Below are 26,740 nucleotides of genomic sequence, written 5' to 3'. Positions count from 1 at the left end.
TCTGTGGAATGAGTGAAGGGATGAATGATTACATACATCAGCATGGAGAGCCGGGAACAGGGTACAGCGGGTGGAGCTTCCTCCTCCCTCCAGCCTTGTCTGTCCCCCAGGGCTCACACACCTCTCTCTTCTGCAGCATTTCTTCACCTCCTTTGGGGCCCGAGATCGCTGCTTCCTCCTCATCTTCCGTCTCTGGCAGAACGCACTGCTTGAAAAGGTGGGCCTGGGCGAATCCTGGGCAGGGGGGCTAGGGGGAGGGCTGCAGTGGGGGGACCATGGAGCCAGAGATACCAGGACTCGGGGAACTGGAGGACCCCTCCAGCTCTTCTCCATGGGCACCAGACCCAATGTGCCTGCAGCTCTTCCATAGGCCCCCACAGGGGGCTGCCACGGGCTCCGGTGCCACACCCTGCCCATGAGAAATGCGTACTCACAACCGCTTAGTCACCACCTGCAAATCAAAAATGCTCTGAAGACGGGGAGGTTTTTGGTAAAGCAAAACCTGACAAGATGGGGAGGTTTTTGGTAAAGCAAAACCCGACTTCAGCTGACATGGTTTACAGTCCCTATCAGCACTGTCTAACAGAGTTTTGTGCTGTGCTGTCGGTATGGTAGCCACTGGCCACACTTGCCTGTTGAACTCTTGAAACGTGGCTAGTGTGACTGAGGATCTGCATTTTTAATTTAATTTCAGTTTTAATTAATTTAAACTTAAAACACCACGTGTGCTTCTTGTATAACACGGGTCTGTATTTATCTCAACTAATGGGACTTTTCATATGTTTGAGGACCAAAAAATAATAATGTGAATGACTGGGGTAAATCTTAAATATAGTTGTGACTCAGTATAATATTATAGTATCCAGTACAGAATATACCAGTGATCCTCAAACTCTGTAGTTTCAGGAATCCTTTGCACTCTTTAAAATAATTATAGACTCCAAAGGGCTTCTGTTAAGTAGAGTATATCTATCAATTAGAAATTGAAACTGGGAAAAATTTTTTTAAAGTGTTCAGAGTTTGAGAAAGAACAGAAGAAGGGCAGGTTTGGGAGAGGTAGTGGTGCAGTGGGTCAGTGGGAAGGCCTCCCACAGAGAGTAAGTTTTTCAGTGTGTCTTTTTTATTTCTTTAATTTCTTGGCCTCGCTGCGTGGCATCTTAGTTCCCCAACCAGGGATCGAACCCGCGCCCCCCTGCAGTGGAAGCACAGAGTCTTAACCACTGGACCACCAGGGAAGTCCTGAAACTGGGAAATTTTTAAACACAAGATACACAAACACGCGTTACATTAGCCATCCGAACAATGATAAGGTCATATAGTCTCTGGAAAACTCCACTGTACACTCATGAGAGAATAAAAGTGAACAAGGCAAGTGATATACTACTAGTAACACTTACCATACTTATGAAAATAATTTTGCCCTCATGGATTCCCTAAAAGCGTCCAGGGGATGCCCAGAAGTCCTTGGACCACGCTTTGAGAACCTCTGGTATACACTGTACTTACTGGATCCTAAATATAATATAGATATTTCTAGTGCTGTATTATAGTATAGGCAGTGTATTATCTTTCTTAAATCCCCAAATATCTTAATTTTGAATCAAGTCTTACCCCAAAGATTCTGAGTAAGGGATTTCAGACATTTACTTTTCACATTCTGATAGTCTATTATGGGCCAGCCCTGAGTGGGCTCTCCTGGAATGCCCACTGTGGTTGCATGAGTTTATGTGGCATGCATTCAGCTGCAAGTAGCTGAAAACCCAACCAGACAATGGTTTAAACAAACAGACACTGAATTACTTCAGATGATAATAATAATAGCTAACACTTAACAGAGCTATTGGGTGCAAGGGACTGTTCTGAGCTCTCCATGAATTAACTTATTTAATCATCACAGCCACCCTTCAAGGCAGTGTGGTTAGTATCTTTATTTCACCAGTGAAGCACAGAGGGAAAGCCTTGCCCATGGGCACATATGCTTTTCTGTGGCAGAGCTGGGATTCTGACCCATTACAGTCAGGCTCCAGAGTCCACTTAATCACACTGATGCCCATGTAACAAGAGGTCTGGAGGCAGGCAATCCAGGGTAGATTTGAGGGCTCCCTATGTCATCCAGGACCCAAGCTCTTGTCCATCATTCCACACCGTCGTCCTTCTGCATATTGATGTTTTGTCCACATGCTTGTTGCCTCATGGTTGCAGGTGGCTGCTACAGCTCCAGATGTCATGCCCTCAGTTAAGTGTCCCAAACATGAAAGAAGAAAGGGATGGATGGAAAGTGGGCATTCCTTTATCAGGAAGGGAAAGCCTCCTTTAGCAGACTTTTCCTTGTATTTCTTTGGCTAAGACTTGGTCACATGATCACCCTTGGTTGCACAGGAAGCTGGGTATGTGGCAAAGGAAAAATGAGTTGATATAAGCGAGTTATAATTCCCTGGGGCTGGGGAAGATTTTCACCCCAAACAAATCAGGGTTCTGCTGGCAGGAAGGGATGGTGGATAGATGTCAGGTAGGCATCACACAGTGGCTGCTACTGCTGGCTTGTAGCACCTCAGAAGGCCCCAACCCACTCCTCCAGCAGGGCTGAACTCACTTCCTGTCTTCAGGGGCAGCTCCAGCTATGGCCATCCTCAGGGGCGAGAGCACTGGAGCAGGAGCCCGAGGGAGGGACAGTGCAGTGTCAAAGTCTCCAAGGAGGACAAGGGCAGCCAGACTGTTGGGGATGGAGTTCAGCCCCGTCACCGAGTGCGAGTCACTGAACCCCGTTGGTCAGATGGGGACTGTCCCTCCTTCACAGCACCCGAGCTGGGCCTAGAATAGAGCTTGGAAATGTCAGCTCGTGGGAGGCAGTGCAGTCCAGTGGTTAGCTCCAGGGCTAGACCAGCCCCCTGGGATCACATCTCAACACAGCCACTTCCTAATTGGATGACATTACCCACCTCTGTGCCTCAGCGTCATTATCTTAAAATGATGACAATATTAGCACCTACTTTACAGAATGGTTTTGAAGACTTGTTGAGTTAGCATGCATAAAGGGTTAGAAGAATGCCTGGCACATGGTAACAACTCGGTGGATGTCAGCTGCTGGCACTGCTACTATTATTACTGTTAGATCTCACCAGCATCATCCGGCCACTCCAGCCATGGGTAGCTTCTGAGGGCACCTGGGAAAGTAGTTGGGGGCAGGACAGCATGGCAGGTGGGAGCATTGGCTCTGGAGTCTGGCTGGGTTTGAACCCCAGAGTTGACCTCAAGCACGAGTTCTCCACCCTGGGCCTCATATTCTCTGTAAAACTGGGAACTTCAACCTGTAGCTGTGGAAGTATTGTGAGGACCTAAGGGAGAATTCCTGAGCACACTGGCTCCTATGCGATGGGGTGCCGAGCGCGATTGGGAGAGGTCTGGGATGGGAGGTCATGCTCCCCCTTGTGGACACCAGGGGAACTGCTGAGGCTGAGGGCTGGTGGGCGCGGGTGGAAGGGCTCTGGCCCTGATAAGGTGGAGGCCAACCTAACGTCCTGCCTGCCCAGACGCTGAGTCCCCGAGAGCTGTGGCACCTGGTGCATCAGTGCTACGGCTCAGAGCTGGGCCTCACCAGCGAGGATGAAGACTATGTCTGCCCCTTGCAGCTGAATGGTCTAGGGTGAGTCGGTAGCTGGAGGCTGGTTCCGGGGGTCGGGAGGAGACAGCAGGGGCTGCGTGCAGAGCTCCTGGGGTCCTGGGTGGACTGAGGCGGGGGTACAAAGTCTGGGAGACCAGGAGGGTGTGTGGGTGTCTCAAAGGTGCAGTGGTCTTACTCCCTCTCTTTCTGTGTAGGAGCCCCAAGGAAGTGGGAGATGTAATCGCCCTGAGCGACATCACCTCCTCAGGGGCAGCTGACCACAGCCAGGAGCCAAGCCCGGCAGGTTCGCGCCGTGGCCGCATCACCCCCAGCCTTTCCCGGGCCAGCAGTGACGCAGACCATGGGGTGAGCGGGCGCGTGGAGAAGCAAGGAGGGTGCTGGGTGGTGCCGGGGAGAGAGAGGGACAGACTGACAGATTGAGGGGGGACGGGGGGGAATGGACAGAGAAGAGGTAGATGGAGGGGTAAGTGAGGGGATGGATGGAGGGATGGGATGGAGCTGGGAAGATGGGCAAGGAGACTAGGCACAGGTAGGGAAAGGGAGAGACAGGCAAAGATGGGGCAGGTAGATAGATGGGAAGCGGGAGAGACAGAAGAGCCGATAGAGGGCTGGCTGGCTGGATGAGGTCGGATACATACAGATAAGGCATGGACAGGACAGGCATAAGAAAGCTCATGGCCCAGGCATCCAGGACAGGCCTGGCTGAGAGGCTGAGAAGCTGAGAGGAGTCCTCGTCTGGGTGGCCCCAGGGCCCCCCGTAGCTCAGCGAAGAGCTACACATGACCTCCCCGGCACTGGTTCTCCTACAGTCTCGAAGCCTTCTGGTGGATGTGGGTACACAAGGGGCCCTTAGGCTGGGACAAGGCTGGATTAAGCTTTTCTCTGCAGGCAGAGGAAGACAAGGAGGAGCAGACAGACAGCCAGCCAGACGCCTCCTCCAGCCAGACAGTGACCCCGGTGGCTGAACCCGCGAGCTCAGAGCCCGCCCCACCTGACGGGCCCGCCTCCCTGGGCCCCTTGGATCTGCTGCCCAGTGAGGAGCTGTTGACAGACACGAGTAACTCCTCCTCATCCACGGGGGAGGAAGGTGAGGCAGGTGGCCGATTCGTTTGCTTTGGGTACACGTGACAAACCTCACTCACACGGGCTGCACCGAGGGATTCGCTGGCTCGTGGGACTGAAAAGTCCACGGAGTAGGCAGCTAAGATAAGGCGTTTAAATGGTGTTGTTAGAAATCTGTCCGTATTTAGCTCTGCTTTGCAGGCAGCTTAGCAGGGTGGATAGGAGTATAGGCTCTGAAGCCAGATTGCTGGGGCTCAAATCCTGGCCACGCTGCTTCCTAGCTGTGTGACTTGGGCAAATTATTCAACCTCTCTGAGCCTCATTTTCCTCATCTAAAAATTTTCCTCACCTGGGGTTAGCAATAACACTACCCACTTCACAGTGTTGTCACTGAGAGAATTAAATGTCTTAATACAGGTAGTGTTTGGGCCAGTTGGTAAGCGTTGGCTGTTATTCCGTCATCATCATCGTTTCCATCTTCTCTGTGCCAACTTTATTCTCAGAGAGCTTCTACTCTTGTGGCAGAAAGAGCCCCAGCCCTGCCCCAGACAAGCCTAGCAGAGAGAAAGCATGGTTCTCCCAGTGGCTGCACCGAAAGCTCTAGGGTTGGCTCTGACTGGAGAGCAAGCCCACCCCTGAGCCTCTCACTGTGGCTGATGGCCTGGCTTGGGACACGCACACACCCCCATCCGCCCACCCCTGAGCCAGTCACTGGGGCCGAAAGCTCAAGCTAATGGGCAGGCCCACCCCTGTCATCACTGGGACTGCAGGTGCGTGAGCCTAGGTGTGCGCTCCGCCTTGAACCCATGGTGGTAGCTCTGATTGTCTGGGCTTGGGGCACACGCCCACCCTCAAGCCATCCTGTGGTGGAGGGGGGCTGAGTAGCTCGTGTCTGTGTCCGCTCTGGTCCAGGAGGACGGGGCTGCCCAGGCACCCCACAAGGCCTGGGAGTGGGGAGCAGCGGTCACTCAGAGGGAAACTGAGGAACGCAGGCAGCCTCATCCCCTGTCCTTCTCTGTCGCCCAGCCGACCTGGCGGCCCTCCTTCCCGACCTCTCCGGTCGTCTCCTCATCAACTCCGTCTTCCACGTGGGTGCCGAGCGGCTCCAGCAGATGCTCTTCTCAGACTCGCCCTTCCTGCAGGGCTTCCTGCAGCAGTGCAAGTTCACAGGTCAGGGGCCGAGGTGACCAAGGTACACGGGAGGGGGTGAGGAGGGGCAGAACAGGAGACGGGCAGGCACCGCTGTGCAGATCAGGTGTGGCAGGCTGGGGAGTTAAAAGCAGCGTCTGTGAGGCCAGAGAGGCTCCGCCTCTTACCAGCTGAGTGGCCTTGGGCCAGGTGCAGACCCTCTCTGTGCCTCGGTTTCTTCTGTGTGATGCGGGTGTGATACTAGTTACGTGCCTTGTCAGGGTATCATGAGAACTAAATGAGTTAATACTAGAAAAGTGCCTAGAACAGTAGCAGACAGTAAGCATTTAATAAATACGAGTTAATGAGCACTCTGTCAGGCCCGTGCAGAGACCAGGACAGATGAATTCCGGAATCTAGTGACAACAGCAGTAAACAGATACTCAGGCAGATAAGGGTGTATGTCAGAGAGGTGGCTGTGGTCTGGGGGGTGTTAGGAAAGGCTGCTGGAAGGATGTGACGTTGAAACTAAGGCCTGAAGGAGGAACTTTCTTAGGGAAAGTGGAGGAGGTGGGAGAGAGGAGTCCAGGAGGCCAGCAGGGTACCTGCAAAGATCCTGAGGCTGGAGGCTGGCACTGGGAGAAGCCCCCTGCGGCTGGGCCCCTGTGGCCAGGTGTGGAGAGGGGAAGCCACAGCACCAGCAGAGGCAGAAGGGCTGACCAGGGGACTAGCAGGGAGCTCGGGAGGCTGCAAAAGAGATTCAAGTTGGGGAGGGCCTACTCAGATGGTAGTTTTCTCTGTTTCTTTTTTCTGTATTGATGAAAATGAACCACGTAGAATCCCCTGCAGAATGAGTAAGACTATGCCTTGTGTTGGGGGCACTCGAGTCCCCCAAAACTATGCTTATGTCCTGGAGAGACTGGCACATCAGACTGAGGAGCTCAGACTCTGTCTGGCAGTACTGGGGAGCCATGGAGTGTTGTAGACAGATAAGGGACAGGGTCAGCCTTGGCTTTAAGAAGCTACCGCTGGACCAGGGGTAGAGACGGAGGCCAGGAGCTCAGGGGGAAGCTGAAGAGGGGCCCTGGACAGACAAGGATGGGCTGAACTAGGACAGTGCTCAGGCGGTCAGTGAATAGACGGGGAGGGAGTGTCCAGGACGAGGCTCAGGGCTCTGCAGGAAGCCTGGAGGACAGTGGGGCGAGGAGGGATGTGTTTGAGGAGATGCGGAGGCCAGTGGATGTGAGGGGCCCTGGGGACTTCCAGGGGAAGGTGTTCAAGAGGTGGCAGGACCCTAGGTCTGAGGCTCAGGGGAGAAGCCAGGACTGGTAAGGAGAGGAGACTGGGGCTGCAGGAGTAGAGGAGGTGGCCCAGGAGGGCTGAGAAGTGTAGGCAGGAGAGAGGCCCCAGCTCTGAGGATCATCAACGTCTGAAGTTTTGGGCGTCCAGAGGGAAGATGGGGCAGACACCGGGGTGGGGGCAGGGAGGAGGCGCAGGTTCGGGGGCAAGTCCCCAGAGAACTGGAACCTTCCAGAAAGGCTGAGTCTCCTGCAGTCTGTGGGCAAAGGACTGGAGAGTGGTGTCTTCATTCTGCCCCTCCATCCTCCAGACGTGACCTTGAGCCCCTGGAGCGGGGACAGCAAGTGCCACCAGCGCCGAGTGCTGACCTACACCATTCCCATCAGCAACCCGCTGGGGCCCAAGAGCGCCTCTGTGGTGGAGACACAGGTGTGCCAGGCAGGGTGGCCAGCGGGTGGGGTGGCCGGGGGCCAGGGTGGGGGGCATGGCGCTGACTCCCTGGCCCCGCAGACGCTGTTCCGGCACGGCCCGCAGGCAGGCGGGTGTGTGGTAGACTCAGAGGTGCTGACGCAGGGCATCCCTTACCAAGACTACTTCTACACTGCCCACCGCTACTGCATCCTGGGCCTTGCCCGCAACAAGGCCCGCCTCCGGTGAGCAGTGGCCCGGCCCCTCCACCTGACCCCTGGTGGTCCCAGGGCCCCTGCCCCAGTCTCCCCACACCGAGTCAGCTGCAGAATGTTCGTTGCCATCGTGGCAGGCGAGCAGAAGTCAGGAACACCCCGAGGTGTTTGGCCTGAGCCACCAGAAGGATGGAGCTGCCATTGACTGGGAGGGGAAGGTCGGGAGGGGCAGGTTTGGGGGAAGATTGGAGCTCAGCTTGGGACTTGCTGAGGTGTCTCTCAGAAGCCCGCGTGGAGCTGGGCGCAGCAGCAAGATGGAAGGGGTTCGAGGGGGGGGGTGTAGGCTAGGACGGCAGTCTGGGTGGGCAGTGCTGGGGCAGCGCCGAAGGCGGGAGACCTGCCAAGGTAGTGGGTGTGGACAGAGCAGGGGCTGCGGGCTGAGTGGGGTGGTGAGTGGGGATCACAGGGAACCCTTGGGGGGTGTCTGTTTTGTCTGTGGGTGACAAGGGGCCCTCTCTGAATCAGGGGAGGGAAGGCTGCCCCTGGGAATGGGACAGCAAGGCTGGAGTCAGACCCTGACCCCCTCACCCCTTTCCCGACCCCAGAGTGTCCTCCGAGATCCGCTATCGGAAGCAGCCCTGGAGCCTTGTGAAGTCTCTCATTGAGAAGAACTCGTGGAGCGGCATCGAAGATTACTTCCACCACCTGGGTAGGGGACAGGGGTCCGGCCAGGGCCACAGACAGGGTCGGGGCCTGGCCGGGTGCAGACATGCAGGGTCCTCTTTCGTGTCTGCAGAGCGAGAGCTCGCCAAGGCCGAGAAGCTGTCTCTGGAGGAAGGCGGGAAGGATGCACGCGGGCTGCTGTCCGGCCTGCGCAGGCGGAAGCGGCCCCTGAGCTGGAGGGGCCACGGTGACGGGCCGCAGCACCCGGACCCTGACCCCTGCGCCCGGGTTGGCATGCACCCCTCAGGTGAGTTCCGTCAGGCCTGGGGTGGGGGGGGCGGGGGAGGAGCTGGGGATCTGGGTGGGGTGAACCCGTCCATCTGGGTGGGGATGAGTCTGTCTAACTCGGAGTTGCTCCCCCGCAGGCTCCCTCAGCTCCCGCTTCTCAGAACCGTCCGTGGACCAGGGCCCCGGGGCAGGCATCCCCAGCGCCCTGTTTCTCATCAGCATTGTGTGAGTAAGGGGGCCGGGCTTGGGGGTCAGACAGGCCTGGATCTGCACCCTGGCTGTGTGAGCTTGGGCAAGTGCTTGGCCTCTCTGGGTCTCTGCTTACGTGAGAGCACGGGCTCCCCACCCCATAGCAAGGATTAAAGGAGGTGACGTTTGAGATGCGCCCGGCAGGGCTCCTCACATGGTGTACTGCCCAGTCTGCCATGGCGAGGTCATCCCTGCAGGGAGAGGGAAGCCTCGGGGCTCTGGCGGGGGTCAGAGGGGCCTGACCGCGCCCCCAGGGCTGGAGGAGCAGGCCCCGAGGGAGCCGGAATTGGGTGAACCAGGAGAGGTGTGCAAAAGGAGCAATGGCACTTACACTTCATTCAGGTTTTCTGTGCCCAGCCCTGAGCTGTGTGATGCGAGGGACACAGTAGCGACCGGCAGCCCTGGGGGGAGACAGACCTGGCACCAGACCAGAGGGATGGGGTGGTGATGGAGGAAACATGGGCGGAGGGAACAGGGAAGCCTTCGGAGGCCAGTGAAGGCTTCCTCCAGGCTGGACAGGTAGGCCGCCAGGGAAGGCTTCCCAGGAAAGCAGAGGACTCTGAGCTGAGACCCCACGGGGATTAGGCGGGGAGACCAACATGCACAGAGGCCGGGGCTAGGGGCACGGTGCTCTGAGGAAATGGAGATGAGATCCATGCTCCCCGCAGACCCTGGGCAGTGAGAGATCGGCCACACGTTCAGCCTCTCTGGGCCTCAGTTTGCCAATAACAGCAGTCCAGTGAGGTGCTGTGCGGTGCGCTCAGCTCAGGGCTGCCGGGGTCGGGGGGTGGCCGTGACCGGCTGGGCAGCTCTCATCTCTTTGTCTCCCCCTCTGTGCCTCCTCAGGATCTGTGTGAGGTAGGGTCCTGCGTCTTGCCCTCCCCTCATCTGTGTCTCACCCTCAGCTTCAGCCCCTTGTCCTCACTCCGTGCCCCCAGCTCCCCCAGCGAGGTGGCCTGGAGTAGCAGTTGAGGGCTCGGGCATCAAACAGGCCTGGGTTTGAACCCTGACTTTGCTGAGTATGGACTGTGTGACCCTAGGTGTGTCATTCACCCTGTCTGAGTCTTAGTTTCCTCCTCTGAAAAGACAGCTAATCATGGCACCCCTTCAAGGTGTGGTCACGTGGGTGACCCCCCACTTGTGGGAACGTTGGTATCCTGACTCCTGACCTCTGACCCCTCCCCCCAGCCTCATCGTCCTCATTGCCCTCAACGTCCTCCTCTTTTACCGCCTCTGGTCCCTGGAGAGGACAGCCCACACTTTCGAGTCCTGGCACAGCCTGGCCCTGGCCAAGGGGTGAGTGGGTAGCCCCAGGGAGCTGGGAGCTTGGGGAGGTCGGGGGAGCCCCAGATCCCACTCAGGCCCTGTATCCCCCACAGCAAGTTCCCCCAGACGGCCACGGAGTGGGCGGAGATCCTGGCCCTGCAGAAGCAGTTCCACAGCGTCGAGGTGCACAAGTGGAGGCAGATCCTGCGGGCTTCTGTGGAGCTCCTGGACGAGGTGCGGCTCTGGGCTGCGGGATCCTGCATTCAAATCCCAAGATGCGGCATGTGCACCTGGGCCTCACTTTCCTTCTCTGTTAAATGAGAAAAGCCATTCATAGTCCCTGCCTCCCAGGGTTGCTGGAAAAATCAGTGGGATGGGAAAAAAGTCTAGGGATGTCTGACTTCAGGCATGGCTCGATCCAGCCACTCAATAGTAGTAAGAATCAGTCTCTCTCACCTGGTCTTGACTCTGCCCACCCCCAGGGTTGCCTTTGTTTGGGGCATCCTAGGATGACCAATATGGTACCTACAGTTCCAGGGTAACATCCAAAGGTCACATTCCCATCCCTGAACCAGTCATAGTGGCCAGGGATAAGGCTTGGTCACTGAACCCCTCCCCACCTATGAGGTGACTAAGGGGTCACGTGAGGGTGGGAAAGAGGTTCTCCATAGGTTATTGGGATCTCATCTCCAGAAGGGGTTGCCCCAGACAACCACTGTAATTCGCTGGCAGCATCGACTCAGACGGCCAGGTTCAAATTCTGACCTGTGACCTCGTGCAGGTGACTTCACTACTGGGGCCTTGGCTTCCTCCTCTGTAAACGGGATGATAATCGATGTTACCTCAAAGGCTGCTGTGAGGATTAAAGGAGTTAGCATCTGAGTAGTGCCCAGCTCATGCAAACACCTCACCTGCATTCACTGTTGTTAGTGAGATCCCGCAAAGCAGGTGCTCAGTAAATGTGGTGGGGGGAGGCGTCAGCACAGACGCTGGGCGCTGGGGAGCATCTGGCATCGGCTGAGTGCCAGAGGGCATCAGAGCCCATGTTGCTGGGTGATGGTGAAAATCATTCCTGGTCACTATGGACTGGAATGCTGAGGCTCACCTTTAGGGGCCTCGTTGCACCCTGAAATCATGCTCAGAGGGAGATGCTCACGCAGGAAAGGGCTGTGCAGGACAGGGGAGAGGGATCATTGAGGCTGGGGTCCCGTCGCTCAGAGAGAGGGAGGTCAGGGCCTTCCCATCCTCAGTTCCATTCTGATGATTTTCCTCTCTCAAACTCTCAAAATTAATACTAACAGCAGACACCAATTGAGCCGTGCTGTTCTAAGAGCTAAGATGACCAACTGATTTTGTTTCTCATGGCCAGCCTCCAAGGGGGGTGCTCTTGTTACCCCCCATCTAATAGACAGGAACGTTGAGGTAGAGGCATTCCCAAGGTCGCACGGCAGGCAGTAAGAATAGCTAACGTGTACCCAGCACCTCCTGTGTGCCAGGTCCTAGGCGTCCACCCGACCCACGTTTCAGCTGAGGGACCTGGGACAGTTAAGGCACTTGCCCAAGGTTACCCAGTAAGTAGCAGAGCCAGGACTTGAAACCAGGCCACCTGGGCCCCTTCCACCTGCTGCCTATGAGAAGTAAAACTGGGTGCAGAATGGCTGGGGTGCAGAGGCACAGGCTGACCTTGGCCTCTCTGGACCTTCCCCAGTTCCTCAGCTGCGGCATGTTGGGGGATGCGTCACCCCTCCCAGCACTCATCCCCCACCCTGCCCACCTCTTCCCCCAGATGAAGTTCTCGCTGGAGAAGCTGCATCAAGGCATCACCATCTCAGACCCTCCCTTCGACTCCCAGCCACGGTCCGACGACAGCTTCTCCTGAGGATATCTGGCCACTCGGCCATCTCCCCAAATGGACAGATGGACACAGAGGCTCGGTGGCCACTGCTGGCTCGGTGTGAGCGCCGGGAACCTCCCGCCCACCCCTCCCAGTGGCCCGGCCAGGGGCCACGCAGACATGGGGACCACAGAACCGAGATGCACTTTAGACCAGCGTGTGAGTCCAGCTGCCATTGCCTGCCCCGCCAGGGCACTGGCCTGGCCTTCGGCAGGCCCCCTACTAACTTATTGTGCTTGGCTGGGGTTATGGGGGGCACCTCCCGGGGTGCACGATTTCCTCAGCTCTGGGTTTAATGTATTATATTTATTTGGGGCTGACAGAGCCCCAATAAAGGGTTGGAAATGGCTGTGGTTGTGCCTGCGGGGCCCTGGGAGTGGGTGGGAGCCTCCTGTCGCACTCAGATCCCGCTGTGGTAGGAGGGGCGTACCATCCCTTTTCTGGGGCCACGGTCACTGACGCGACCTGGAATCCCTGAGCATCTTTCACAAGCTTTGCACCATCAGGGTCCAGTGTGGGGTCTGTGAGGACAGACTGGTGGCTGGTGGCTTGGTTCAGTCCTACCTCTGATACTTAGTGGGCATGTCACCTGGAGCAGGTCAACCTCTCTGAGCTTCGGCTTCTTCTTCTGTACAATGAGCATAAGAATAGTACCTGTTGGGGACTTCCCTGGCGGCCCAGTGGTTAGGACTCTGCGCTTCCACTGCAGGGGGTGTGGGTTTGATCCCTGGTCAGGGAACTGAGATCCTGCATGCCGTGCTGCAAAAAAAAAGAATAGCACCCGTCTCCCAGGGTTGTCAGAAGTGAGTCGTTCTCCCGGAGGGCTCTTTAAAAAGCAGAATGCCGGACCCCACCCTCAGTTTCCGACTCAGCAAGTCTGGGGCGAGTCTGCTGAGCTCCTGCACTTCCAACAAGTTCCCAGGTGACGCTGATGCTCCAGGGACCCCACTTTGAGAACCGCTTTATAAGGTTTCAGGGAGTTAATAAAGGTGGCTACTTATAACAGGATCTGCACAGAGTAAGTATTCAATAAACGTTACTATTATGGCAGAAAAATTGAGGGGAGAAAAAAGTGAGTCATGGAGTGGGGACCAAGTATGCACCAGGCTCTGTGCCACGGTCTGATGTTCATTTAATTCTCGCAGTTACTCCATGAGATGGAGACAAACAAATGGTTACATGCCTGGGGCCACTCAGCAGGGAGGCAAGGCCTAGCCCCTGGTGTCTCCACATTTAGATACAAGGCCCCCCTTCAGGACCCCACACCAGCCTGTCCAGGTTGTGGCCATCTGGACCCCATCTTACCGATGTGGAAATGGGCCTAGAGGCAAGGTCTCGGTCCAGGTAGAACCTAGGTTTGTCTCACTCAAACCCTATTCTGGTTCCAGAGTGAGTGAGGAGGGGTGTAAAGAGAGACCTTTGGCAAGTCACAGTCAGGCTGTAAGAATCTTAATTGATGGCTTGGGGCAGAGGACTGGAGGAGGGGCCGCATGGGACAGGATGGACCACAGGTGACAAAGGGCAGAGCCAGTCTCCTCTAACCTCTAGCTATGTGATCATGGCAAGTTACCCATCCTGAGCCTCAGTTTCCCACACCTGTAAAATGGGCATAATGGTAACACCCATCTTGTAGGAAGAATTAAATGAGTTAATATTAGTAAAGTGCTTAGAACAGCCCCAAGCCCGTAGTAGGTGCTCAGCCAACATCAGTTTGTAGGGCGGTCACTTGGTGCCCCTGCCTGGTGCCTACGACCTGTCCTCACTGTGCTTCTGCCTGCCACCCCCGATCAGAGGGGAGGGATCAGAACAGCAAGAGAGTTATTTTTTGCAGGGGAATTTCACAGCCTAGGAGGTGCTGGCACAAAGGCCCAGATCACAAAGGTATCTGGTGTCCCTGGCTTGGTGTCCCTGGCTTCCTCTCCCTCTGCCCCGGGCCAGCCCCACCCTTGGTTCCTCTCACCTGGCAAGGCTGCAGGGGGGAGATTCTGGAACTTCACCCCACCCAGAACTGGAGGTTAGGACCTGAGGAGCAACCCTCAGCCAAAAGTCTCCCACCCTGGTCTTGACGGAGCCTCCCCCCTCATCCTCTCCATTTAGCAGACAAGCCCCCTGCCATCGCCTGGCAGGATTCCAGATCCACCTGAAACCAGCTGCATGACCCTAGGCAAGGGAGTGGCCCTCTCTCAGCCTCAGTTTCCCTGTCTGTAAAATGCAGATTCATAATAGAAGTGCAGTAAATGTTTGGGGAGGTAGAAGTGAATCCAGCGTACCGGAAGGGCTCTGTGCTTGGCGGTTATTTATTCATTTGACGAATATTTATTGAGCACTTACAATGTGACAGGCACAGTGGAAGGTGCTGGAGACGCAGTGGTGCACAGGACAGTGTCCTCACCCTGCGGGAGCTTGTTTTCCAGGGTTGGAGGGACAAGCAGTGAATGGAGAAAAACTATATAAAGAAGAGTATAATGTCAGGTAGTGACAACTGCTGTAGAAAAGAAACAAAACAAAACTAGTAAAGGAGGTCAAGTAAGGGACTGCGGAGGTAGTTTGTCCTGAGTGGACAGAGGGCCTGATGAAGGTGACATTAGAGCCGAGAACTGCCGGAGGAGAGGAAGTGAGCCCCTTGGTCACCTAAGGGAAGAGTGGCCCAAGCAGAGGTGAGCAAGGGTGAAGGCTCTGAGGTGGGAATGAGCTTGGTGTATTGGGGACAGCAGGGACCTGGACAGCAGCGGGGAGTGGCCTGGAGAGGGGAGTAGAAGATGACGTCAGAGACAAAAGAGGGTAGCGGGGTCTTGAAGGGCCTTCCTCTTGAAACATGGCACCTCAAATCCCCAGAGCCGACTTTCTGGTTTGGATCCAGGGTGCCCATCCTGCTTGAGAGGGGTCTGGAGTATTATGGGTAGCCCTAGCCTGACACCCCCCCCCCATGCCCACTTGGGTTCCCACACAGTGACCTCCAGGCCGGAGTGCCAGGGGTCTGAGGGGGAGGTCACTTGGAGGTCCCAGCCAAGTTCCCCTCGAGATCCCATGGGGATGACCTCCATAATTTGAAGTCCGAAGCTCTGCCCTCAAACCGCTCTCCAAACCCTCTTGTAACTCTGAGGGTGACCTCTCCCAGACTCCAACACTGGGGCTCCCCGGAGTCTGGAGGGGTCGGACAACCAGACCACGCGCCCCACGCCCGAAGCCGCGGTCCCTGCGCCACCGGGAGAGGCCGGTGCAGCGGGCGACTCCCGGGCCGCTGCGGCAAAGGCTGGGCAGCCGCGCCCTCCCCCCGCGGTGATTCATCCCGCCCCCTCCCTCTCCCTCTCCCTCCTCCCTCTCCCTCCTCCCTCTCCCTCCTCCCTCTCCCTCCTCCCTCTCCCTCCTCCCTCTCCCTCCTCCCTCCCGTGGCCGCCGCCGCCGCCGCTGCAGTGCGCAGGAGACCGCGGCCCGCGCCCAGGCGCGCCGGAGCAGGAGCGGGGCCGGGGTCCGCGCACCTGGCGAATGTGTTCGGCTGCGCGCGCTAGCGCAACAGCCCGAGCAGCGGCCGCCGCCCGCGCGGCGGCGGGGATGCCCGGACACCGGGCTCCGGGGCTGGGCCCCCGGCGGTAACCGGAGCGGGGGGGCCGCGCCCCCCCTCCTCCCCCCCTCGCCGGTCCCAGAGCCGCAGCTGCTGCGCCCGCGCGCTCTCGGGGACATTGTGACCGCCGCCGGGTCCCGCCGCCTCTCGCCACGCTGTTAATACCGGGGGCCCGGGAGGGGGGCGCAGCGTGCGCAGCGCAGCCATGGGGACACTGCTGGCCTTCGTGGTCGGCGCGACACTGGGTGAGTGCGCTGGGGGCGCGCGCGGCGGGGGGCACAGCTGGAGCACTGGCCGGGCGGCGGGATTCGCGCGTTGGACTCCCGGCCGCGGGCGGGGGCCGCCCTCACCCCATCCCCCGGCCCGGCTAAGTCCTCTTCAGAAGTTGTGCGCGCGGGCAGCGGGGTTCCGGAGGGCGCGGAGGTGCGGGTGGGCGCGAGCGGGCGGGGGCCGGGCTGGCACAGGTTGGTGGCTGCGGGCGCCCAGCCGGGGGCGAGGAAACGCGGAGTCAGCTGCTCCCGGAGCCCCGCAGGCTGCAATGTGACACCCACAGCCGCGGGAGGTGGGGGTTGGGACGGGGGTGGAGGCGGCGCCCGGAGATTGGGACGGAGAGAAGGAGAGACTGGGAGAGATGGAGACGGAAGGAAGGGGCGAGAGACACAGAAGAACTCCTGAGCGCTCCGCTGGGAGACTGGAGAGATGGAAGTAAGGGGGGAGCCAAGAGAGAGGGGTGCAGAGGGTGCCTGAGAGAGACTGAGGAGAGAGAGTTAAGAAACTGAGAGGTGGAGAGAGGAAAAACTTGAGCGAGGCAGAAGGAGATGGAGACACAGGTAGACACAGGAAGAGATGGAGTTTAAAAAGGACAGGGAGAGGTGGAGTGAGAGAGCGAGAGGCCGGGAGAGCGTGTCTGAGCCTGGGAAAAGGACACAAAGTGGTGGGACCTTTAGAGAGACCCCTAAGAGAGAGAAAGAGGGGGAGACAAAGACAGAGGCGTTCAGGGAGATGGAAAGAGACAGCAGAGAAGGAGGGCAGAAAACCCCAAGATTAACAGCAGAAAGAATCAGGGACAAAGGAAAAGCCCCAGAGCTGGAGAGACAGAGCATTAGCTAGTGAGCAGGAAGGAGGTGGCAGGGAAGAATGTGGAGGGACTCAAACGGACTGGAATCCGGTGAGGGTGCAAAGGCCCTGGCGCAGGAAAGCGCTCTGAGAGTTTTGAGAAGCTAATAGGAGGTGGGATTGGCTTCAGGAAGTGAGGAGCCTGGGAGCAGAGGGGGCTGAGGCAGAAGCTTGGGGTGGGGGTGGACGACAGGAACTTATGGGACTGGGGAGCAGGGCTGGAGTGTGGGTTTGCCCTGGCTGCTGTGCCCACCTCCTTCTCAGGCCTTGCCTTCTCCCAACCCATTTCTCTGGGGCTGGCTGGTCTTACAGAGCAATAATGGTAGAACTGACACCGCCACCTTGAACTTCTAGCACAGCTGGAAATCTGTTCCCACCACCTACACGCTGCAGTATTTTGGGCAAGTGGCCTTCTGAAGAAGGGGTACTTGGGTAGCAAAGACTCTGAGCTACTGACCACAGTAACAGCCCTGTTAATTGGGGGTGTCCTGTGTGCCAGACCCCTTGCGACCTTACCTACCCTAAAGAACCTGTCCAGCAACCTCCAGAAGCAAAGACGATCGATTCCCTCACCATTCACAGAGGGAAACTGAAGCTCAGAGAGGATGAGGGACTTGCCAAGGGCACGTAGCAGGTGGCAGGGCCAGGCTCAGCGTCTGCTTCTGGCCATTCCTGATCATTATTGAGGGGAAACAGATGGTTTCTGAGGGGCCCGAGAGCTAACAGCCAGCGAGCCTGGCATTGCCAAGGGTGATGGGTGCCCTGGCTTGACCTGAGCCTGCTGTCCCCGCAGTGTCCTCAGCCTGGGGAGGCTGTGTGGAGGTGGACTCAGAGACCGAGGCCGTGTATGGGATGACCTTCAAAATTCTGTGCATCTCCTGCAAGCGCCGCAGCGAGACCACTGCCGAGACCTTCACGGAGTGGACCTTCCGCCAGAAGGGCACAGAGGAGTTTGTCAAGGTGTGTGGGAACCTGGCAGGGTGGTGGAGGGTGGGCGTCTGTGTGGGAGTTGGCGGGGGCAGGGTTCCGGTAGGGGTTGGTTGGTTGTTTGCAATAATGTGCTATTACTGATGACCTGGATCCAAATTCCAGCTCCACCATGACCGACTGGTGACCTTGGGCAAGTCATTGAGCCTCTCTGAACCTCCGTTTCTGCCTCTGTAAAGATGGGGGGCAGGTGGTCTCTAGCTCTGAGGTTTGCATGAGGATTGATTGAGTTCCTGCACCTGGCACCAAATCAATGTCATTGCCATTATTTAGTACAAGCAAAAATGTCTCAGATGGTCGTCATAGAAGGAAACAGAACTTTTTTGACCTCCTTTTTGCTCCGTGTAGTTTGAATTAGATATGAGGGGGCGCCATAAACTTTGAGGGCCTGCTGGAGAATTGGGGTCTACAGCAGCCGGCATCAGGCTGCCTCTCTCCCCGCCTGGGGAGCGTGTCTGGGGGGCCGGGGAAGAATGGTAGAGAATGAAGGCCAGGAATGCCGTGTGGGGGCTTGGGCGGATAACTGAGGAACGCATGTGTCAGCATGTGCGTGTGTCAGGGCTCGGGACAGAATAGAGGTCTTGGTGGGGGACGTGGCCCAGCGGTGACCCCGCCCCCACTGCCCCCAGATCCTGCGCTATGAGAACGAGGTGCTGCAGCTGGAGGAGGATGAGCGCTTTGAGGGCCGTGTGGTGTGGAATGGCAGCCGGGGCACCAAGGACCTGCAGGACCTGTCCATCTTCATCACCAACGTCACCTACAACCACTCGGGCGACTACGAATGCCACGTGTACCGCCTGCTCTTCTTCGACAACTACGAGCACAACACCAGCGTCGTCAAGAAGATCCACCTTGAGGTGGTGAACAAAGGTGAGTCAGGCCCACGGGCAGCCAGATGGAGGGACAGATGGCGAGTAGGGGACGGGTTGGCTCCGCGCCTGGGCAGCGGGGGCGGGGAGTAACACGTCCTTCCTGGAGTCCAGCTCCGGCCTCGATTTCCCTTCAGCCACGGGGAGGTCACAGCGGGCCTGTCCCGTGGAAGTGCTGGGCGCATAACTCAGCTCTGCCACCTGCGCTGTGTGACCAACAGGCGGGTGCCTCCCTGTCTCTGAGCCGAAGGATCGTCCTGTAGCGAACAGGATGATAACAGTATCTGCCTCTCCTGGTGTTGTTGGAGCCATTCTTACGTCCCAGGGAGCTGGTGAGGATTGAGCGAGTTGCTGGGTGTCAGTTGCTGGCGTGTCTGTCACAGCAGGGCCTCAGCACACGGGGGCAATGGTGGTGGTGCGTCTGATGTCAAGTAGCCTCAGCCCTGCCTCCCTCTGTCACGTGGCGCAGGAGATAGGAGAGCGTCTCCTAGAGCAGTGCTCGTCGTCTTTGACTGTGTGCACGAACCACTTGGCAGTCTTGCTGATGTGCCAATCCTGACTTAGCAGATTCTGGGTTGGGCCCAGGATTTCATCTCCAGTAAGCTCTCAGGCGAGGCCAAGGCTGCAGGTCTGGGCCCACACCGAGCAGCAGAGATATAAGGTGTTGTTGAACCATTTCATCATTTTGGCTTCAGCTGCCTTGAACCCCTTTCCTGAACTGTCTTCTGATTGGGTGTAAATTGGAATTTTCCAGGGCCCTATGGCCCATTGGCTTAGAGAGTCAGGGAGGTATCCCAGACCTTGGGCCACCAAAGAGCAGGGCACGTGAGTCCCGAGGGGCCTGCAGTGCACACACATCATCACGGGCAACGTGCATTGGCCCACCCTTCCCTGAGAGGGGTGCTGGCTTTAGCGCCTTACATGGAGTCCATCATTGAATCCTCCCACCCACCCTGTGCGGTAGAGGCTCTTCCTATCCCCATTTTACAGATGGGGAAATAGAGGCTCAGGGAGTTAAGATTACATGGCCAAGGGCACAGAGCTGGGACCTGGATTTGAACCCAGCCAAGCCCGTGTGACTGTTGTTTCCGTTCTTGGCATGATTCACTATACTCTGTCAGCCAGAGCCTGTGGGTTTCTTTTGATAGTTAGAATTTTTTTTTTTTTTTTTTTGCGGCACGCGGGCCTCTCACTGTTGTGGCCTCTCCCATTGCGGGGCACAGGCTCCGGACGCGCAGGATCAGTGGCCATGGCTCACGGGCCCAGCCGCTCCGCGGCACGCGGATCCTCCCGGACCGGGGCACGAACCCGCGTCCCCTGCATCGGCAGGCGGACCCTCAACCACTGCGCCACCAGGGAAGCCCCGATAATTAGCATTTTTAAGTGTATTGTCAAAGTGATCCAGCAGAATTCAATTCAGGAGACACGTCTGAGCGACTCTTTGGCATAGGTCACTATGCTGGGTGGGCAGTCACCCATGGATGTAGATGATGGAGCCCTGCCCTCATGAGTTGGGGGGACAGCTGTAACAAAGACACCCCAAATACTGTGGCTTAACAAAATCTCTGTCAGTCCTGTCTCTCAAATCTGTGTTGAGGTGAAGGGTCAGGCGGTGGGGAGGCTCCACGATGCCCTTCAGGCATCCAGGTTCTTTCCACCCTGTGGCTCAGCCCTTGCTCACAATGCCGTCCTCACCTGCATGGTGGAGGCTGGGCTCACGCACACCCGTGACCTAGTAGAGTCTCTGTTTTTTAACGTTATCTACCACATTACACTGCCTCCCAGAGCCTGTGTTCTTTTGAAAAATATTTATTTATTTATTTGGCTGCACTGGGTCTTAGTTGTGGCACGTGGGATCTTCATTGCTGCGTGCAGGATCTTCGTTGCGGCACGTGGGTTCTTTTTTTTTTTTAGTTGTGGCATGCGGGTTCTTTGTTCTGGCATGAGGGATCTAGTTCCCTGACCAGGGATGGAACCTGGGCCCCCTGCATTGGGAGCACAGAGTCTTAACTACTGGACCACCAGGGAACTCCCCCAGAGCCTGTGTTCTTATATTTAAGTAACGTAGAACTCCTTCTGTTATCTTCCCAGAGCCTGTATTTTCTGCATCCTCCACCATACCCCAGTATTTTTTATCCACCACATTACGGTACTGCTTTTTTAACATTACTCACTGTAGTGTAGTATTTTATATTCTACTATATGCTATACTGTTTCACACTAGCAGACATATACCTTTTTATCATAATCCATCATACCAGAGTATTTTTGTCAACCATATTATCACATTTTTATCGTTAGCCACCATGCTATAGTATTCTAAAATATTATCAATCATATTGTAGTATTTAAAATTTTTACTTGGTATATATCATCACCAATCATACTGTAGTATTTTTTTAAAGAAAATTTTATTTTATATATCACTAGCCATGAATTTGTCATTAGTTATTACGGCCGCCAAAAAATATGGAACACTTCATGAATTTGCGTGTCATCCTTGCACAGGGGCCATGCTAATCTTCTCTGTGTCATTCCAGTTTTAGTATATGTGCTGCCAAAGTGACAACATACTGTAGCATTGATATATTTTTTTAAGTTTATTTTATTTTATAAATTTATTTATTTTTGGCTGCGTTGGGTCTTCAGTGCCATGCACGGGCTTCCTCTAGTTGTGGCGGGCAGGGGCTACTCTTTGTTGTGGTGTGCGGGCTTCTCATCGCGGTGGCTTCTCTTGCTGCAGAGCACGGGCTCTAGGCGCGCAGGTTTCAGTAGCTGTGGCACGTGGGCTCAGTAGTTGTGGCTGGCAGGCTCTAGAGCGCAGGCTCAGTAGTTGTGGTGCATGGGCTTAGCTGCTTCGCAGCATGCGGGATCTTCTTGGACCAGGGCTTGAACCCGTGTCCCCTGCATTGGCAGGTGGATTCTTAACCACTGCGCCACCAGGAAAGTCCCAGCATTGCTTTTTTTTTGCGATACGCGGGCCTCTCACTGTTATGGCCTCTCGCGTTGCAGAGCACAGGCTCCGGACGCACAGGTTCAGCGGCCATAGCTCATGGGCCCAGCTGCTCCACGGCGTGTTGGATCTTCCCGGACCGGGGCACGAACCCGTGTCCCCTGCATTGCAGGCGGACTCTCAACCACTGCGCCACCAAGAAAGTCCCAGCATTGCTATTTTTAACATTACATATCACTCTACAGTATTTTTTTCATTCCCCGTGATATTATTGTATTGTTAGCATCACTGGCCATGCTATATTCTTTTTTTATTGTAATCCACTGTCTTACTGCAGTTTCAACATTACCCATCAGTCTGTATTGCCTCCTGGTAATGACCCCTCAGCAATGAACTGAGTCATTTCCAAATGAGGGGCAGTGGGCGCTGGTGGTGAGACCTTCACTGACCTGGCAGGGGTACAGAAGATGGTAGGAAGCACTTGGGGGCCCCCCACCAGGGATGGGGCTGGCAGCTGGGGACAAACCGGCTAATTCTATTTGGACACACCCAGTATGAAGGGAGCAGGTGTTGAGGTGAAGCAGTCGCTGAGGCTGGCGAGACATCCGGCCTGCAAAGGTGCAGGCTGGGCTTCAAATCTGGTGGCTGCCTGTGTGGGAAGGCAGGTGAGGCTCTCAGAAGATTTGGGGTTTCTGAAGAAATCAGAGGTCTCCCTAGAGAAGGTGCCTCTGCCCCTCAGTGTGACCCCTCTGCCTCGGTTCCTCATCTGTAAAGTGGAGGAGTCCCACCTCCTGAGATGTCTGTGTGGGTCCATGGAGACTGCACTGGACATATCCCAGCCATTTCCAAGTTTCTCTTTGGCTGGGGAAGCTTTCCAGAGCAGATAAGAGCTTGGACCCTACAGTCGGTTACACTTAGGGTTGAATCCTAACTCTGAGTGCAGTCCTGGCTGTGCATCCTTGCCCAGCACTTTGCCCTCTCTGGGCCTCAGTGAGCTTGTCCTGCAAATGGGCTACAGAGCCATACCTGTCACTGTCCTAATCCGATTGGGAGAGCAGGAGATACCAGATTGCCTAAATCCGTTTGGGCATTGAGTTCCAGGAGCAGGGGTGAGAATTCCAATGATTGAGCTTTATCCAGCATATATTCAACTCATTGTGCTTCCGGAGGTCAGCTGACGTGGGAAGCCTGGACTGTCTCTATCCTTGGGGTTGTTTCAAAGAGTCAGAGAGATGCTCAGGTAAAGAATTTAGCACAGAGCCTGGCTGAGAGCATGCATTCACTGCATGGGACACACTTATGGTATCTTTGGAGTGAAAGAACGAACAAACAGTTGAGGTGTGGAACCCTGTCCCCAGCTCCTCCTGCAGGGAAGCAGGGGAGAAGCATCCAGCCCTGCACGCCCCCCTCCCTGTGGTCCAGAAAACATTGGTGCCATCTGCACCGGGTGTAGCAGCAGAAAGACAACACTCCCAGGGGAGGAAGACCACATGGGAACAGCGGGGAAAATGAGATCCTGACCATCCAGAAGGAGGGGACCAGGGATGAGGAGTGGACACCTGCGAAATCCGGCCGAGGACGCCACAGTGGCCTTCCGCTCTGGTCCCCTGGTTGAACGCGCTCCCTTTACAGTTTAAATTTAGGCTCAATGAAAGGAAGCTGGTGTTGCCAAGAGCCAGGGCTGCGGAAAGGATAGAGGGTTTCCAGAAAACGTCAGCGAATAGCCAACACTTACGCGGTGCTGACTGTGGGCACATCCATGCATGTTACAGATGTTAACTCGTTTTCTCTTCCCAGCAACCCTGTGAGAAGGCATGAGTATTATCATCCTTATTTTACAGAAGGAGAATAGAGGCCCAGAGAGGTGGAGTCATTTGCCTGAGGTCACACAGCTAGTAAGAGGCAGAGATAAGATTTGAACCCTGACAGTCTGGTCTCAGAGCCCCTGCTCTTAACTACTGTGCTGTACTGCCCCAATAATAACAGTAATAATATTAATAATAGTAAACATGTATCAAATGCTATGTATATGTCAAGTACTATTCTAAGGATTTTTAGAGCTTGTTTAATTCTCACAACACTCCCATGAAAGAGATATTGTGATTATCAACTTTTTAAAATCATTTTTTGTTGTTGTTATTTTTATTTGGGGATTTTATTTTATTTCTTTATTTTTGGCCGCGTGGGGTCTTCGTTGCTGCGCTCAGGCTCTCTCTAGTTGCGGCAAGTGGGGGCTACTCTTCGTTGCGGTGCGTGGGCTTCTCATTGCAGTGGCTTCTCTCATTGTGGAGCACAGGCTCTAGGCGCGCGGGCTTCAGTAGTTGTGGCTCTCGGGCTCTAGATTGCAGACTCAGTAGTTGTGGCACGTGGGCTTAGTTGCTCCACGTCATGTGGGATCTTCCTGCACCAGGGATCGAACCCGTGTCCCCTGTATTGGCAGGTGGATTCTTAACGACTGCTCCACCAGGGAAGCCCTCCGCTTTTTATAGATGGGGAAACTGAGACCCAGAGAGGTTGAGTCACTTGCCCAAGGTCACACAGCTGGCAAGTGGTAGAGCCAGGATTTGAACCTGAGTGTTCTCCTTGTAGAGCTACAGCTCTTGGGCACCTACAACCACCTGAATGACACAGAGGACCCTCGAGTTATACAGGGAGGCAGGTTGAGGGTGATCCCGAAGCCCGTCCAAGGCTGGTTATTGAGAATCACAGTAACAACGATGGCTTCTAGGGAAGCAGCCTGGCCTCATTTGCAGACCAGGACCAGGGAGGTCAAGCCACTTGCCCAAGCTTGCACAGCAGGCTCAAGGCACACTCAGGCTGCCACCTGACCCTGCCTGGCCCCTGCAGCCAACAGAGACATGGCGTCCATCGTGTCTGAGATCATGATGTACTTGCTCATCGTGGTGTTGACCATATGGTTCGTGGCAGAGATGGTTTACTGCTACAAGAAGATCGCCGCTGCCACGGAGGCTGCTGCACAGGAGAACGTGTGAGTGGGGTCGCTGAGGAGGGGAGAGGCGGCCCAGGACAGCCAGCGCTTCCCAGAGGGGAGCATGAGCTGAGTGGGGAGGTGGGCAGGGGAGCAGCCCAGGGCGCCATCTGCCGGTCCTCCCCAGAGGGGACCATTTGGTGTCAGAGATGGGATGAGGTCCCAGCCCCTCCCCCCTCAGACTCTCAGCCCCCACTTCTGTCAGGACCCAGGGTTTGGGGCCAGCATCCTCTGCCCCAAAGATACAGGACTCCAGGCCCTAGCCCTTGAACCTCCCAGTCCCTGCTCCCTCAGACTCAGACTCCAGGCCCTCAACCCCTTTCCCAGCTAGAACCCAGGAGTCTAACCCCCCAGATACCTCCTCCCTCACATTCAGGACTCCAAGCCCCAGCCTGGGCTTCTTTAGGATCCCTGGGATCCAGCCAGCCAGCCCCCTCTTCTCTCTGACTGGAGCCCTGTGCACCTGCGACAGAGACCTCAACTCTCCTTGGCCTCCGGGGGGTGGGCCAGACTGACGGTGGGGTTGCTGTACCCCTGACCTTTGCCCCCACAGCTCGGAATACCTGGCCATCACCTCAGAAAGCAAAGAGAACTGTACGGGCGTCCAGGTGGCCGAATAGCCCCGGTAAGGTGGGCTGGGCAGGCAGGGGCTGGAGGGCCTGGGAGGTGTCAGCCCTTAGGTGCCTGATGCCCTGTGTCTCCCTCACCTTTAGGCCCTGGGCTCCGCCTCAAGGAAGAGCCAGCCCTAACGGGGGACATCCGGGCACAGCCTGCCCCCAATGGGGGTTGGCCATTCCTGGGCCTCCACAAGCCTCAAAGTTCTGCCAACGGAGCCTCCAGGGTGGGAGAGGGCAGGGGGCTTGGCTCACACCCCGAATCCAGCCTCTTCCTCCTGCCCCATCACCCGCCCGCGCCGTGCATGATGGGTAAAGCAATACTGCCGCTGCCCCCATGCCTGCTTCTGCTGCCTGTTTGGGAGGGGGCGGTGAGGTGGGGGCAGCGGCTCCGCACCCCTCTTTCTTGCTGATTTGCACACATTGGCCGCTTTGGACACGCACTACTGGGGCCCAGCCCCTCCCTGCCCCCTCCCCGCCCGGTGAGGGTTATGATGGGCTGGAACAGCTTGGGACGGGGGGTTCTGGGACCCACTCCGACCCCCAGCGACATTTCCCCTCCTGCTTCCTCTGGCTGGACCTGGGGTCTCCTCTCCCTGTGATGCACTCTCGCCCCAGCCCAACCCGCCGTCTCTCACCAGCCTTGGATTGTGGCCACATCGAAAGGGGCCCATTCAGCCTCGTCTCTCTTTACACAAGTAGTTTTGTTCATGAAATAAAGATTCTTGGACTTGCTTCATAGTCTCTCTCGTGAGCCCAGTCACCTTCTACACCCCCTCCAGATCCAGGAGCCTCAGTTTTCCTGGGGACCGGCCCTCCAGGGCAGGCAGCAGGGCCTCTCCACACACGTTCGGGGATACGATGGTGGCAATGTCTCAGGCTCAGCGCCTGCCTGAAGGCTCAGCGGGTGCGGCCACTTGGTACTTGATGAATGTGTTGGGGTCTGGGGAGTCATTAGCTCAGCGGGGACCAAGAGTTTCGAGGGAGCCAGCAGGAGCCAGGGAAGCAGACTGGTAGCCGGTGTCAGCGGGGGTGATGAGGGAAGGAGAGAGAGGGCCATGAATGGAGAGAGAGGAGGAGAGGCTAGGGGCTGGGCAGTGCCAAGGCTGCCCCAGTGTGGCCCCCTGTGGGAGGCTGTGGCTGTGAGTACAGGGGGTGCGAGGGGTGAGCGGGTGGGTCCGATTGTACAGGGACGGCCCATCTGGCGTGAGCAGCTGTGGTCTGACTGTGTTTGAGGGCATGGCTGTCCACAGGCAGGTGTCTGCTGGTCATCCTTGTGTGTCTGGGTGTTTATCTGGCCCTGGGGTGTGACGTGGATGACTCTTGGCTGCTGGCCAAGAGTGTCTGATGCGGGACAGTGTGTATCTGCCTCTGGACACTTCCGGCCACTTGGCCTGGGCCTCAGCACTCAGTGCTGCTTTTTCCGGGCCAGGTCCCCACCCCCCACCCCCGTCTAGGACTTCCCAGCTCCAGAGGTCATTGCTGCTGGCGGCAGAGAGGCTGCCAAAGCAAACCAGCCCCCGTGACTTGTAGGAAAGCAGCTGGGGGGAGGGGGT

At 56.5% G+C, this 26,740-nt stretch overlaps 2 protein-coding genes and 1 non-coding gene across 7 annotated transcripts in view; 2 read left to right on the top strand and 1 right to left on the bottom strand.

Moving 5' to 3' along the window:
- GRAMD1A (GRAM domain containing 1A) overlaps nt 1-12,443 on the top strand; it is an 18,928-nt gene extending 6,485 nt beyond the window's left edge. For all 4 annotated transcript variants that reach the window (XM_022586249.2, XM_022586251.3, XM_022586250.3 and 1 more), the window contains 13 exons: nt 137-217; nt 3,531-3,643; nt 3,817-3,967; nt 4,511-4,709; nt 5,711-5,854; nt 7,422-7,540; nt 7,622-7,764; nt 8,340-8,443; nt 8,531-8,704; nt 8,823-8,910; nt 10,123-10,230; nt 10,314-10,434; nt 11,987-12,443. In XM_022586249.2, coding sequence (XP_022441957.1) covers nt 137-217; nt 3,531-3,643; nt 3,817-3,967; nt 4,511-4,709; nt 5,711-5,854; nt 7,422-7,540; nt 7,622-7,764; nt 8,340-8,443; nt 8,531-8,704; nt 8,823-8,910; nt 10,123-10,230; nt 10,314-10,434; nt 11,987-12,079 — 1,638 coding nt within the window. In that variant the 3' untranslated portion in view covers nt 12,080-12,443. The remainder of the gene's footprint in view (nt 1-136; nt 218-3,530; nt 3,644-3,816; nt 3,968-4,510; nt 4,710-5,710; nt 5,855-7,421; nt 7,541-7,621; nt 7,765-8,339; nt 8,444-8,530; nt 8,705-8,822; nt 8,911-10,122; nt 10,231-10,313; nt 10,435-11,986) is intronic.
- On the top strand, nt 12,118-26,740 carry SCN1B (sodium voltage-gated channel beta subunit 1). 2 transcript variants are annotated; one of them, XM_089902356.1, is made up of 6 exons: nt 12,118-12,253; nt 17,566-17,732; nt 18,389-18,629; nt 24,429-24,570; nt 25,124-25,195; nt 25,284-26,740. In XM_089902356.1, the coding sequence occupies exons 1-5, from the start codon at nt 12,118-12,120 to the stop codon at nt 25,188-25,190; spliced, it is 753 nt and encodes a 250-aa protein (XP_089758482.1). In that variant the 3' UTR covers nt 25,191-25,195; nt 25,284-26,740. The 2 variants fall into 2 exon arrangements, with proteins under 2 accessions (XP_089758482.1, XP_022442145.1); XM_022586437.3 differs by lacking the exon at nt 12,118-12,253 and adding an exon at nt 15,525-15,901.
- Nucleotides 21,092-21,198, bottom strand: LOC115802598 (U6 spliceosomal RNA). The gene has a single exon (XR_004023100.1). It is a non-coding gene; the product is annotated as a U6 spliceosomal RNA (small nuclear RNA).

The sequence above is a fragment of the Delphinapterus leucas genome, chromosome 20 (genome assembly GCF_059928025.1).
Source record: "Delphinapterus leucas isolate spDelLeu-1000000601 "Yukka" chromosome 20, BTC_Dleu_Yukka2, whole genome shotgun sequence".
NCBI classification, from domain to species: Eukaryota; Metazoa; Chordata; class Mammalia; order Artiodactyla; family Monodontidae; genus Delphinapterus; species Delphinapterus leucas.
The sequence above is the reverse complement of the archived record's forward strand: the minus strand, read 5'-3'. Positions and strand labels throughout refer to the sequence as shown.

What these genes read in the sequence shown, in the direction of transcription:
- SCN1B (XM_089902356.1), top strand. Translation starts at nt 12,118, where the DNA reads ATGGACACAGAGGCTCGGTGGCCACTGCTGGCTCGGTGTGAGCGCCGG. An exon ending in GATGCACTTTAGACCAGCGT is followed by an intron (nt 12,254 to 17,565) that starts GTGAGTCCAGCT and finishes CTGTCCCCGCAG; the next exon opens with TGTCCTCAGCCTGGGGAGGC. An exon ending in CCTTGAGGTGGTGAACAAAG is followed by an intron (nt 18,630 to 24,428) that starts GTGAGTCAGGCC and finishes TGGCCCCTGCAG; the next exon opens with CCAACAGAGACATGGCGTCC.